This window comes from Osmia bicornis, chromosome 11 (assembly GCF_907164935.1).
Source record: "Osmia bicornis bicornis chromosome 11, iOsmBic2.1, whole genome shotgun sequence".
Lineage (NCBI taxonomy): Eukaryota > Metazoa > Arthropoda > Insecta > Hymenoptera > Megachilidae > Osmia > Osmia bicornis.
This window is the reverse complement of record NC_060226.1, coordinates 8,616,630-8,632,263: the sequence shown is the minus strand read 5'-3', so window position 1 is coordinate 8,632,263 and position 15,634 is coordinate 8,616,630. Positions and strand designations below refer to the sequence as shown.

At 36.2% G+C, this 15,634-nt stretch overlaps 1 protein-coding gene across 32 annotated transcripts in view; it reads right to left on the bottom strand.

The window, feature by feature from the left end:
* Positions 1-14,643, bottom strand: part of LOC114876601 (calcium-activated potassium channel slowpoke) — a 67,106-nt gene extending 52,463 nt beyond the window's left edge. For 30 of the 32 annotated variants that reach the window (XM_029188283.2, XM_029188313.2, XM_029188285.2 and 27 more), the window contains exons 1-5: positions 13,180-14,643; positions 3,204-3,265; positions 2,837-2,933; positions 2,460-2,723; positions 2,035-2,202 (exon numbers count right to left, since the gene is read on the bottom strand). In XM_029188283.2, coding sequence (XP_029044116.1) covers positions 2,035-2,202; positions 2,460-2,723; positions 2,837-2,933; positions 3,204-3,265; positions 13,180-13,482 — 894 coding nt within the window. In that variant the 5' untranslated portion in view covers positions 13,483-14,643. The remainder of the gene's footprint in view (positions 1-2,034; positions 2,203-2,459; positions 2,724-2,836; positions 2,934-3,203; positions 3,266-13,179) is intronic. The other 2 variants (XM_029188306.2, XM_029188305.2) reach the window with 1 other exon arrangement.
* Between the last annotated feature and the right edge of the window lie 991 nt (positions 14,644-15,634).

The window sequence follows — 15,634 nt, the reverse complement described above, 5'->3', positions numbered from 1 at the left end:
AACGAGTCACACTATCCTCCGATTATTGTTTAACCATTAGGTTGGTGCATGAAAAAAGTCTGAGAAATTTTCATTTCACATACTAAACATTGGTATAACAGTAAATTGTTCTAGAGTACGTTAACCCCTGAAGGTGCCAGCTATAAGTAGACATCGTTAGATAGACCTACTTAGTATACTCTGGTAGAGTATATTAAAGCTATAAAAAATCCTCTCCCCTTACTCGAGTGGGTAATTTTACTAAAATACTAAAGCTAATCATTATTGAGCACAGTAAAATAGTATAACACTGTAGTAAAACCCTAAATTTATATTTAGAATATATGAGCCCTAGTAGAAGTTCGGGTGCTATACTATTACTCGTGTAAACAGTTGGGTAAATGGTCGGTGGAATAGTACTGTACTTGTTGGATTAAGTAAAGTACAGTCGTTAGGCAGAGCAACTTTATCATTAGCCTGTTCTCGCTATTTCAGTGCATTACTAACGCTAGTATACTCTATCAATATAACCTAGCTTTAAACCTAGCTAGCAGATCTGTGCCTTACTATTGCACACGGGATAGTGAGCGAGTCCTGCACGAGTGCTTGCGAGAAAACGTAAGTCTAGGTTTCGCGCTACTGCCATCTAACGACAAGCGCGAGAAGTACTGTTGCTCGTCCTTTACTAACCAATCGAAGCATTCCCTTCCTTCTTTAGACTTCAATATTTTGTTCCACAGATGATTTTTTAGGAAAATGTAGGAGTTGTAAAAACAACGTTCCAAGAATTTTTAAGTTCCAGAATTATTGATTCCTATAGTACTAATAAATATATTACCTTGAACAATTATGCTTCAAACAACATTTCATATGCACCAACCTAATGTATATTAACAGATTTCCTACTATATTAGAAAACATTTACAATTTTAAACAAAAGATCAAAGAATTAGCGGATTAGAATTTTGTAAATGTAAAAAAGATATTTTCTATATAAAAATTTGCATCAATTATGATAAAAAAATCATATTACGTTTCAATTTAATTTGCCCAACGATAAAATTAATTATAACTTATGAAAGGTAAAATTCACGTTTCTTTGAAATATTCATGAAAATTAACCAGAGAACAGTGTGCGCTCGAAATATTTACCAATTTGTGTATATCGAGGAGAATATACGTGTAAATATTGTGGCCACCGCTTGCCTCGCCAATCTGAACTACTGATCTGTGACGAGACCAGCGTTCTACTCTAACGACACGAATTCTGCGAAACATTCAGCTTACTAATCGAGGCAAACCACAGTTACAATGGTTCATGATATTTAGTACAGAGACGAGTACCAAGGCAATTTCATGGAATTATGAAATATATTGTAACCACAATAAACCAGAGTGGTGACGTGAATAAACCAGACCGCTGCCACGCGGTTTAACCCTTGAACAGCGGAGTCTGCGTCAACTGTGACTCAATCTTACAAGAATATTAACTTAAAGTTAAATGTGTCATTTTTAACCGAAGTCATTTTCTAAATATTTATACTACTTTTCCTAGTATATGTATTCTACAGCATGGCAGCAGCTTAAGTACCATTCATGTCACTACTGTGGTTTATTTGGGCTACTCGAGGAAATAGCCTAATTTAACGGTTCACACCACACAACTTATCATTGAGAAGATAAAATAAAATCTTTAATAATTTATCAAGACAAAAATTCAGGAAATTCATTTTTAACCACAACCGAGATAAAAATTATCCAACAGGTTCTAAGAACTTCTGATTACTTTCAAATAAATCAAAATTCAGCTCAATGTTTCGCAGAGATCGTACAAATATTTTTTGGAAAAACGAAATTGTCTTTTATTCCTGCTCGAATCACGATGTAATGTATCGACGATATATAAATTTGAAAAAGAGGAGGAACTCAGAAATATTTCGACAATTTAGTTCTTCGCTCGGGATCTTCTATAGTAAACTATAGACTCGTTTAGTTTTCATACGTATTGAACAAAGATACTTTTGACTATTTAAGGAAAATGTGAAAAAGGCTTACCAAACCGACGAGTAGAAAAAATACTAGGAATGTGCGGCCGAGGACCGTCTGGCAGTAAACGTCGCCATATCCTACCGTGGACATCGTCACGATCAGAAAGTAGACGCAGGTCCAGTACGAAAGCTGTTGAGGGTTCGTGAACTCGAACGGGTCCCCTGAGTTTTCAAGCTGCGAACAAACAATTATCACCCTTTTAAAATCGATGGATCGATGCTAGGAGTACGATGCAGGTAGCCGAAAATTTTGCCACCCAAGCCTCAGCTCTGATTGGGCCGAATCAGGTCGGGGGACCCTAAAAGGGTTGTCCAGCACATAAATTACAAAGAATATTTGTAAAAAACAAATTATGAGAAAATGTTGCTTCTTCGTCTAAAAATCTTGCATAAAAGAATATTGTTTACAAATAAATAAATAATAATCCTTACCAAATGAATGATGCCAGCAGCTGTTAACCAGACGGAGATGAAAATCGATACAAGTTGGGCGAGACGAATGGAGCTTGATGTCTTTAGAATGTTTAGATACTGGAGGATGTCAGGGACCGTCATCAGTCGAAGGGCTCGGAGGAACCTCAGTCCGATCCACGTCCGATCGAGATATATTGATACGAAGGATGGTGGTATCGTAAAGTAGTCCACGAACGAATACATCTCCAGCATGAACCACAGCTTGTCACTGGCGGCGATAAACTATAATATTACACAAAAACGAACATTCTTTGGTACCATTTTATCATCGTTATTCTCATTTCGAGATATTGTTTATATTTCAATACTTATTATAATATAAGGTGTTAACTTACGCGTATAAAAAAGTAGACCATAAAAAATATATTGAAAGCTAAGTCTATCTGCTGAGTAATGTTGTTGCTCCACTTTTGGCAACGTTCCACCTCTTCACTGTAACAAAAAATATGAAATTTTTCTTAGATTTATAATAATTTGGCCAAAAATTGGATAATCAATAAGGTAAAAAAAATTTTCACCTGTTGAATATTATATTCTTTAATATCGTATTCTCTTTCAAATGTAAGTAATTTTATTTTCTTATTAAAAACGAATAAATTTATTCAGAAATTGATATCTAATTAAATTTGATGTGTATACTATTTATACTGTATATTATTAAAATATAAAATAATATTTTCAAAAAACAAATATCTGTCTTACCTGGAGGCATCAATGAAGTATATTATAAGCGATGCTATACTGAGAATGAAAACTAACACCACCTGAAACAAAAATCGACAAAATGATTATTTTTCAAGAAAATAATCTATTTCGTTACCTATCTACTTCCGTTACGATATAGACACGTACTAGCTATCGATATGTACATTTATACATATGATATTTCTCAACTATACAATTTCTCGTGGAAACGTATAGCGTAAGTGTGCTTGAATAAATAAAGAAGCACGGCTTATGGTATTTTAACTGTCGATCGATCTCGACGGTTGGCTTTGTTCCAAGTAACAGCTCGTCAAATTTCAAGTAATTTCATTACATGTGCCATAAAACATCGCTGGCTTATCGTTGAAATAAAGAGAAAACAATTAGTGATTGATGACTATTCCTTAATTAATAATCCACTGATTGTTATCAACATTTACCTGCTAATAGATTTTCCAACTGCTATTATATTCATACTGGTTGTATTATTGATTTACTAATGGTAAATTATAGATTCAATTTACTTATTTATTTACTGAAGAATAAAAATCAAACGCATTTAACTTATACGCTAATTTATTTAAATGAACCTTACACTGAACCTGGAAAATTATTCTTCCAATATATGAAATTCTTTCGCTTAAGAATTATGTATCTAACTTTGAATAAAAAATTATTATTTATCATCTTGTGTTAGTGTAAAATAAGTAGCAAAAAAAAACAAGAAATTATTGAAAATAAAAGATGCGCATTTATCTTGAAAATTAAGTTTCTCAAAAACTAGAGCCAGTGGCAAAAATTGAAAATTTCTAAGGGAAGTCTGTTTAAATATGAGTAGTCCAAAAAGAAATAAAAATTTATTGTTAACAACTAAATAAAAGAAACGGCTTGTAGAAAAGCAATGACAATGGAAAGAGAAACGGGTTAAGATGTTTAATTAAATGAACAATGCAGTGGACGATAATAAAACAAGCGAGCCACTCGTTCGGTTGGGATCCCTTTAAACACGAGGGTTGCGTCTTTACCTAGAGGGTGTAACATAGGTTAACAGAAGATAAGAGAAGAGGCAAAAGTGGTCTCCGCACATATGCCACGTAGGTGTCTTCTTCCTACATTCCCCTGAATCCGCTGACTGGACTCGTTTCGTCTAACAAACGAGCGCATCTAACAAGAGAAAAAAGCTCTGAACAAGTCTCTACACAACTAGCATCCTTCATCGTACACGTGAACAACCCCGATGTCGCAGATGACAGTAGCCGTATAGTGTAATAAGGCGATAAAAGGAGACATATCAGTTCAGATATCCTTTTTACTTCAGCCTGTTTCCTACACCTGCATCCCTCAAGCTATTGAAAATTTATCTATACTTTCAAATAAATAATAATTAACTTAAATTTCTGATACTTTAGCAGGCTAAGTAATTTTAGTCTTCTTGATAAAATAATAAAAATTATGTAGAAATAAATTTTAAAATATTTAAAAAATTAAAAATTCTATCATTTTTCTTTCCAAATCAGTTTTAATATTAATATCGTCAGAATTCTTACTTTCCCTATATCGCCATTTTTGCTAAGGAAACTTGAAAATTCCGTTTTGTAGAAATTACTAAGTAACTTTGATCATTTATTTGCAATTGTAAAACGGGTATACATCTAACGCCAGTTGTTCAAGTGTTGAAACAGCAATGCATAAATAATTCTCGGTTCAACTATCGCTTGACTTGACACTGAGTTTAGCCGTAACGACAACAAATCTACCCTTTCAAGAGAAAATGGACTACCCTTAGCAGTAATGCTAACAGCTTTCCAAGTCTAGCATAAAACGTGGCGATCAAGATGTAGGTCAGCAGGTTATCGCCACCGTTGCTGACCTTCTTCATCGTCCAAAGCTTTTCCAACCAATTGCCCTTTTGGGAAGACAACGACAAAAACCGAGAAAAATCGTGAATCTTGAAACCATTCAGCCAGGTAATTCTTTTGTGAAGGAACTTGGAAATAACCACTTGAACAGAAATCGACTGGGTTTACTTATCGTTCAAATTTAACGAATATAATATTTTTTGAATATCTCAATAAATTCTAATTAGTCTTGGGGTTGAATTCTCTAATAACTATTTTATTAAACATTTAAATTCTCAAATATGACTGAAATATGATGGCAAGAAGATGACTCAATTTCTCCAACTTTGATCCTCATCAGATAAATCAACTTTCTTTTTCAAATCAATTCCTACTTCAAAGTGAAACGTAATAAGTAGCTGCAGTTAGTTATAAAAATAAATGCTCGAGCGGGTCTAAAAATAATCTTTGCGCGGTGACGAACATTAACGGAAGTGAAACGAAATGGTATCACCAGTTCTTAAATCAAGTATTTCCATTTCCATCGGTCCCTTTAATAAAATGTTATTACAGTTGATCAAAGCGCCTCTATCGTTTTCCTTGAAGACAACAATTTGACCTATCGTACTTCGTTATAAATAAAGGTTGACGTTCTTATTTTAGCGTGCGAATTAGCGTGGGTCTCGGACAGGCACATCACGAGTTGCCCTCGCTATTTTCGTATCGTCAGACCACGCTAATATAAGTACATAGATGCAATCTAAACGACACTATCAAACGTTTTTAATTGATTTCTCAATTTTAAATACTGGTAAAAGAAAGAAAAATATTCTGCAAATTAAATAACAAGATTTTTTAAATTCCTGCTTCTTCTACATCACCACTTTCCAGTGTATACCCTAAAATTCTTCATTTTTAAGGTATACTTATTAATAGTTTTAAATGGAATCGATAAAAATAAAGTAGAACGTTAAAAAAACAAAATCAAAAATAAGTGAGAGTCATCAAAAAGAAAATGTTATAATTAAAGTTAAAGAAAGAATGAAAATAAACGTCTGTTTATTTTAGTACAGTCTGTTCAATGAATCCAACAATTAACCTATTTTCCAGCATAATTTCCTGCTGTAATTCTACACTTGCCCCATTGTTCTGCTAGTTTTCTTATTCAAGCAGTAAAGAAATTTTTATTTCGCAGACTGAACCACTCTAGGACATTTGTTTTCGCTTCTTTGTTATCCGTGTAACTTGACTGCACGTAAAGACTCCTTGAGAAGGCCAAACAAAAAGAAATCTTACTGCACCAAGTCTGAATTGTAAGGGGCAAAAAAAGATTTCAAATGGTTTTACACCTTTTGTAACAAAAAAAAAGTCTTATCGTTGAACAATGTTTTTCCAAGAAACTATAATTAATGGAATGATAAAAATGTAGCCATTAGTCTAGTGGCTATTTTTAACCCTTGAAGGGCCAACTAAAAACAGAAAGGCAACAAGCTGATACCGCGTTACTTTTGAACCACAGATCAATTTTCATTTTATATTCTATATACTTAAAAATTCCAGTGGATCAAAATCTTTTGCAATTATTTTCCTGAAACAACGCGTGGAGAGAGCCCCAATTTTAATTTAATTTTTTGATCCAGACTCTGCTGTTCAGGAGTTAATTATGATAAGTTAAATTTAAATATTTTAATTTTATTTATTGACCTTTAACAGAATACAATGGAAGAGTATTAAGGATAAATAAGGAAAGATTGAAGAAAGATGTTCACCTTAATATACATCCATTTCCTTGAATAAATGCATTGGCTGGTAACAGAGCGTCCCAAATTAAAACGCACTAAGTGGCAGAAAGTAGGAGAACGAGCCCGTTGCCAGGCAAGAAGTTTTACATCCCGAGATGGCATAGCCCCAAGTTTCCATCGTTTCGCGCCAACGCCACATTCGACCGACTTTTCCTCGACCAACTATTTATAGGGATAAACGTGAAATTAAACCCTGAAAATCTATCGAAGACCAAACGACAATTGCCTGCCAAAATAGACGCTAAAACTTACAATGGGGACCCTTGAAAAGTGGGGCCTGGGACTGTAGCCCCCTTATATTAAGCAATAAATTAATATATCATAAATGGTATTGTCATGAAGTTGTATTAAGTGCCATTTTGCAATAATTTTGCTCATCTAATATGCAATAATCTAATGCTTTACTCGAAATCAAACAAATATAGGTAATTTTAATACCGAACAGAAAATTCCTTTATAAAATTCTTTGAGTGTTGACGGTTACTGTGCATCAGTCGCGACAGGAAATTAACGCAAAGGCCCAAGTGTGATAACACTCTACGGAAGTGATATCTACTACAAACATGATGTCGATGATCGCTTCCACTTTAATTCTACCTCTTTCTCCGCTTGGACTCTCTGGTTTTGTTTTATATTCTCGCAGCCTTTGTCTTTGTCCCTATATTCCTATACCGGTGGTTGCAAACGATTTAGGTCAAGTATTGCAACACGTTAAATAACGTGTGGGAGTTTTCATGTGATCAACCATTAGCTTGGCGAAGCTTTTTTTTTATGGTCTGAAGAATCTTGCTTTGTGTTCCAAAGCAGTATTCTTTTTTTGCTCCTACAACAATTTAGAAGCGAAGGGATTGTTTGAAAAATATTTGATTTTTAAAGTTTCTAATTACCCTCTTCTAACAAAATTATTTCCTAAATTCCAAAGATAAGTAATTTTCTTATTAAGACAAATTAATGTATCATTAATTAATTGATGAAGATATCTATACTGTATAATTATCGCAGATGCTCGCTAAGGATTTTAAAATGATAAATTACCTAAATAATCAATTTGAATTAAATAATACGAAAGACTATAGACGCCACAATGTTTTCACGAGAAAATTCTTAACAGCACCGCGAAAATGTTGGCAAAAAGTTTAACCTCGTTTGGCTGACCTCGCTTCGTACCCGTTTCCGTTAATTTCTACAGGTATCGAACAGGCTAAACTAATCACGTAAACAATATTCATGTACATGCAAATGAACAGACATCTCCGATGTACGTGAAGGGGTAAATGAAGGAAGTAAATCTACGCGGCGTACACGCGTCTCATTCTTAACTAGTAAAACTAGATTATCGCTAATAGGCCTTGGCACACTGTACCATACTGAAAAACCGTGTCAGTCGAACGTAGAAGGGTGAGGGTTACACTCAGTATCTAACATTTTATAGTTCGACCAGGTCGAACCAGACCCGGACCTGACCAGCATCCAAACGATTGTCTCCTCCACCACCGGCGTCGTGACTAATCTGTTACATTCTTTGAAACTGATACTGGCATCTTGCCAATCTGCCACTAAAGACTTTTCTTCCAAATACGAGCCCCCCAAACTTCCTAACTCGACTTCTCCCTTTCTTCTCTTTTTCCTATTATCTTTCCAACTATTCTATATCGACAACAACAGATAAATAAGAAAAGTTGTTGAGGTTCATTTATTTACAGCACTGGGGTTGATAGGCTTCTTTTCAGAGGAACAGTGATACAGGAAGAGGAGGAGATAAATTATTATCATTATTTTTTTATTTTCTAATTGCCACTATGTAGAAGAGAGTTGAGTGTTATTTTTTACAGTGCTGAGTGAACTTCAATAATAATTTGAAATCCACTGCAGCAACACATTTCACGATGAACTTATGAATGCTGAAACATGTCGGGGGAGAAAAATGGGACACGTAAAATATTCCTCGAGTCAGAGGTCACTCGACACATTCACGGTGAAACATCGAAACTTATTAAAGATTTCTAAGGCTCGCCAGGCTTACAGGATATCTCGAGAACGGGCCATGCACGAGGTACAAGCGTCGCCAAAGGTTCTAAAAACTCTTCGTTCGCCGTTTTCTCGAGTCAAAGATGCGAACGAATTAAATAAGGAATGAGACGGGTACCAGTGAAACCGATGCGGAACATTACAAAACGAAAAAAGAAAAAAAACAAGAAAATTAAAGGAAAAAGATTGGACAGAGATTGATTTCGTTATTTAGGTCGGTCACTGAGAAGGTTACTTAGTTGGACATCGGATAAAGGTTAAATTCCAATTACAGCAGACCGACAAATAAACCTTATCACTTTATACGAAAGAAACATATTGTTATCTAGGAAATAAGGGTAGATGTAGCATCTGGGACCATTTGGAAAATTACTATGCCATTAACTGATATGTCACTAAGGAAGAAAAAGAAAATATACAGAAAATCAAAACTAATTATTTTAAATATGGAACAAATTTTTTTGGACAAAAGTACCATTTGCCATTTGTGAAATTGGCAATAGAAAAAAAAGTCACGGTTAATATCATGTACTATTTACAATATTTCTAATTAATTAAATAAAAAATGAAATTAAAATTGGGGCTCTCTCCGTGGTCCGTCATTCGAGGGTTAAAATGAAAAAGCTTGTCGGACACAAGTCCCACGACATTTTAGCATCTTTAGACTTGGATATAAGTGAGCTTCTATATTCTGAACGAGCAGCAAGGCATCAATGCGAATGCAAATAAACTACGCTTTCCAAGGCACTCCCACTCCCTTCAATTGCATTCAATGCGAGGACCTCAGTTGTGGAAAATGAGACGCGTATATAATCGTCCGCACACAGGGAGTGTATTATGTGCACACCGGTTTTGTCTCTGCGATACCATTATGGCGGCATTTCCATTTATGACGGTCCTACGAAGCAGGCCGACCGAGTCTATCTTCCCGCTATACGTCGAACCCACTTTCGAAAAAATAATAAAACCTCCTTCGCGTTCAGATATGCACATTGCACAGCCGGTGCAACAGAAAATCTCTCGATAAAGATGAAGAAAATAAAAAATAGAATACTTTTCTGAAGAACTAAGCGAAGCCTCCGCTTACCGAACGGCCAGTGTCGTCGAACTCGAGCCCAGTTTATTTTTATTCGAAAATATTTATAATAACGGATCAGTCAGGGAGGGAGGATGAGAGATTACAGGTTTATGAGCGGGAAAACCATCAGAAGGAAATGGTACCTCAGAGATCAGAGGCGGAAATGAAATTTCATTTGCTCGTCCGTGTGCATAACAGTTAGTGAAATATTTATAAACATTTCTATCAGCGTGGAAATTTTTATTACCAACTGAAAAATAAAATGAAATTCCATAAAAACTATGGGACCACCCGATGAATTTTCCAACTGGGTGCAAAGCTTCGGTTGGTTTCAGCTGAAAGTAAAGCCTAGTTTACATTGATAGAATAAATAGTAACTTGCTCGCATACCCTAATGACCTACTTCTGTTAACTTCATTCGCTATTATAATTTCTACATTAATAATCATATACTACCTGATGTTGTGGCGTTTTTAACTGTACGGTATGTATTGATTTTCTAACGGCGGGGATGGGCAACTTAGTGCCAGCAGGGCAGCTATTTTATCGCTTGCCAAGGGCAGCTGAATCACAACTCTCAGGGCAGCAGCCGCGCGGTGGGAGAACGTTCCAATGAGAGAACAGTGGACCACGTGCTGCTTTTAGCGGGTTATGAAAGCGATCTAACATTGAACGAGTAGGAAAGAAAACGAGAAGTGGCTAGACTGCATCTTACTCCTCTTAATAGCTCCTGACATCACTCTACCGAAAGGCTGCCTTGTGCTTTGCTTTAGGGCAATTCAAACTACCCTAATGCCTCGGAATAGGAGTTCTAAAGGCAATGATCATCGGTATAATCTTCCAAACAATAGGATACATTGTAATCCAGACAAGCAAGGAAGACGTTTAACGCGTTGTTCGAAATTTCTGTGGTAAGACAGGTTGAAGGTATAATTATCAAAGATACAAATAGCTAATTTTCGAAAAGGGATATTTAACAATTAGACAGCCATTTTGTGTTAAGGATTTTTATCGAATGAAATCTATTCTAGAAGATTAAGTTAAGTAAGGTGCTAGCATATAAGGTTTTCTGTAACTCGATAAGACTTAATGCGAAAAGTAAGGCACATGTCACCTAGTTTAGAGAATCATACGGTTGTTCGTTCAAGCAGTGGGTAACTGTAAGTTGCAGTTAGATTAGATTAGAGAGAAACCTACACCGTTGTCATTGTAAGACACGTGGTCATTACGTAAACAGTCATTTTCCTTTCTTTTTTTAGCCATTCTTAACGTCGCGTCAACCATAAACGTAATTAATAGTGACAAAGTTCGATTGTCATTATTAACGATAGATGTAGGTATTTTTCTATTATTTGAGACGGTGCAATTTTTCATTCTTTTACTAATAAAAATTGTTATTCACCAATTTCCTTTCTCAACCTTGCACATAAAAAAAGTACACTAACAAAATATTGTTCTTTTGTACCCTATAAATTGTGCTCCATTCTAATTATAATTGTACTGAAATGAATAGTCATAGAAAGGAGTAATTTTGATTTGTACAAGGTAAGGAAAAGATTGAATTGGATAGCCTTCGAGGAAGAGGAAAGCTGGAATACACGCCCCTCAGGATGGAACACGCACTGCGTAGAAACTACCCCTCTACTTCAGTCAACGACGTACTGGTTCCACGAACAAAAACTAGGTCACTTGCTACGATACTCGTGCTAACTGGTGTCGGGAACTCACTTTCTGTACATGGTATCGCGTAGGTAGATAGATAGGCGTGTATAGATGTACCAGGCATATAGGTGCCATAATTTTTTACCTTTTCATACAGTTTTAACCTACTCCAAATTCTTACTCGGTCGCAGATCAATCACCACGACCGATACAAATTGTACGGTATTAGTTTTCAAAATTGATTTATAGCGAATCGTTAAAGTTTCGGAAGGACAAAATGGAAGGACATTTTTATATTTCACATTTCGACAATTATCAAAGTGACCTTTTATTTTAAATTTATCTTAGAAATTAGTTGCTGATTTGTTCAAACACCAATAATTTCTAATTTAATTATGTCTAAACGATATGTGTGACAATTTTAATTTTTAATTATTAGTAAAAAATAAATATTAAAAACAAAGGCAATTTTTAAAATTAATAATACACATAAATAAAAACTTATATTCTCAAATAATAATGGAGCTCTCTTTATAGTCCGCTCCATTCCAGAGTTAAAGGGATATTCCCAAACCATGCTTCAGATCAAAGAACTCATTTCTTTTTCAACTACAAGTTAGTTAAAGGTCAAAATCCTAATTGCATCTTTAATTTTATATTAAAAATCAGGAAATAAGGAAAATAAAATATTTGACAAAACCACGAATACCAGCTGTCTAATTATTCTAATCTGAGCACAATACTGTATACAAAGGGACATATCGAACGTTGGGAAGGATGGTTTACTTTCAACGGTATAATGTAGGTAAATATGTAGTCATAGAACCGTTGTACGTTCGATTTTCTGATATTGAAATAACATTGGGGTCGATTCTCGAAATTTGAACTGTTTACATTTTTAAAACAAAACCTTATTTCCTTCTCCTATTTAAATTGATACTGTTGATAGATTTGTATTTGATAGTTTCTATGGTGTGTTAAAATCACCACTTTTCATATTGTTACTTGTATATAACATAATAAAGATAAAGTAAACATGCATGTCTGAAGCCACGAGTAGGTACGTGACACCTGCCATCAAAGCGTTAACACGTCGGCTACCACAGTAGAAATGGCCGTGTATGTTGAGACCCACTTTAGTAGAACTACTTAATATACAATACACAGAAATATTAAGAGAGACTAACTTGGAATCTCCTGTTTTTGCACACAAAAAAACATGAATAAATAACGGAATTGATGGGATACATCTTTCCCTATACTACTTAAATAATGGAAACTTAAATTGCACGTGACCCTACATGATGCAATAAATATAATATGTATACCTAACCAAAGTGAAGAATAATAATATAAAGATCCACGTATTAAAGTGAAGAATACATAACACTAGCCATTAATGTGTAATTCTATTAAAAATCGTTGATATTTCTTTCTTTTGATTGTAAGGTTATGTTAGATACATGGCGCCGGTGACCGGCGACCGCCGCTTCAGACAATCGTTCTGACAAAGGGTTAACTTACCCTGAAGGTAAGTAAGAATAAAGTAAAGGATAAAAACTTACCAAAATACGGCCCGTGGTGGTTTGTCCAGAAATCAGTTCACCGGCCCAGTCCTTGGCTTCGGTCATAAAAGTCCCCTCGAACTCCTTGCCCTGGCGGCTCGTCTTTTGCTCTTTCTGCTTCGGGTCATTTGGAGAGAATTCGGGTTCCTTGCGACAGCAGAGGAAGGCGAACGCACGCCAGAGGAGTACGATCAGCAGCCCGGCGAGGAAAGTGAAGATGCTCGATAGTAGAAAGCACCACCATTTCCGTTCCTTCAGGCAGTCGTCTACCGGGGGCTGCTCGGTCGCCTCTTCGGTCGTCATTACGGTGGATCTCTGCTGCCCCCGGGTCACACATTCACCGGCGGCTATCACAAGCAGCGGCCAACAGGGCGCTCTTTATGCGCTTCATAATTTCGTGCTGCCACGGGTCGCAGCACGCCACGCTGCAACTCTGCACGCCTCTTGCGTTTCGTCGCAGCTTCTCGCAGTTTTCCGACCACTCACCCACCAAACAGTTTTCCACCACTTTACTCTCCTTTATCCTCCTTCAAAACTTCTTAACTCACGCACGCACCAACGATCACCACCATATCACAACCCCCCTCCCCCCAACCCCACGATTATACGAAAATTCCTTTCCACCGATCTTACAACACCAATTCTGTATTTTCCTAAGTCCCTGTACAGCGAACCTATTCGCCACCTTCTCTCCTCTATCCCAGCTAACCTCTTCCCTTTTCTCCCTCACTTATTTATCACACTCTCGTATCACTAACTCACTTTCTTCTACCCCTATCGTTCCTCCGTACGTTTCCCTCTCGCGGCTCTTCCTTCCTCGTCGTCTTGTGAAATCGCTCGATATCGATCGCACCCGTTTTCACCATTCGACAGATTCGCACCGGAACAGATCTTTTCCGTTAGGAAACGATTAGCGACGTATGATCGGTGGCCCGATACTGGTGGACTTCACCCGTGGTTGCTACCATGTGGTTGATTGTCCGTCGATTATCGACGAGTTCCGTTTCGTTAAGAAATCCTCGCGACTCTTCGGGTCCAATGAAGTTTATTGTGAACCAAGGATCAGCACGACTCGCTTTCGACACGTTCGGCGGCAGCTGATGCCGCCGCCGCCGCCGCTAATGTTGCAGGTAGTTCCAATCTCGAAAGGGGGAGAATCAGAAAACAAGAAAACAAGCCACTGACACCACTACGATGTATACACATACGTAATATATATACTATGTATCCGTGTATGTGTGCGTGTACGTGTGTTTACATATACATGTATATATATTTATATGCACACATACATATGCGTGTATATATTGTATATCAAACTGGAATCCATGGATCGTACGCGACGAAACGCGCTACCGATCACGGGGGAAAAGAACTGATCTATCCGTACGCGTGTCCCGCTTCCTTAACCTACTCGACTGTACCACCGACGACGACGACGACGACGACGGCGACGACGGCGATGAGGACGACCGAGTGTTCCGACGACCATACCACTGCTCTGCAGCAATCAATACGCAACAATGGACCGGGACCAATAAGCTCGGAGCTTTTCCTGACGTAGACGCACGCTCCCTCGCTACACTTCATCCCCCACTATTCCCCCTTAAAGCTTTAATGGCAAAGCTCACCAGCAGAGACCGCCACGTTGAACCAGCGTTGCGCCAAAACACATCTAACCCTTGTTGTATCAACTCAGAATTCAACAACCGATCTGACTCTCCTTACTACTGCTGACGAAATTTTATCTTCTTATTTATGTTCTCACAATACGTATTTATATTACGAGACACTGAGAAGCTAGTTCAACGCGTCGATTGCCAATGAATGTCGAATAATTGAAAGATTTTAAGGTCACTTTTATTATTATTATTATTTAATAATAATATCAAACCATATTATTATTTTTGTAGGAAAAAATTATGTTATTATTTTAGGGTTAAACAATATGGTTACAATCGTTTTCAATTATTCATCATTCATTTAAGTAATAATAATAATATACAAAGCGATTAGTCGTGCTAGTCGTCCCTTACAATTACAAATTACATCGTAATTTGCATTTCTAATTACATCGTGCTTAAAATGTGCTTAGGAAACAATTAGAAAATTCATATACTATATAAAACATGTTATACAGTGTATATTCTTAAATAATAATTTACTAATAATTGTATTAAACAATAAAGATTATTTTGCACATCTTATTTGCAATGTAAAATTATTGCAATTTTATTATCTTCGTAATTTTATAAACTTTAGATTATAAATGTTATCACTACTGTTGATGTTTTTTTTTTTTAATAATAGATTGAAATTATCGATTTTGCCTTTTGACAACATCACAAGTGTTACACATTTGCTGATAATTATATTATATGTAATATACTTTTAGTACATTATCCAAACGCGTTTCGCATAATTTGAAATTTAATGGTTCAGAAACACTCTAATT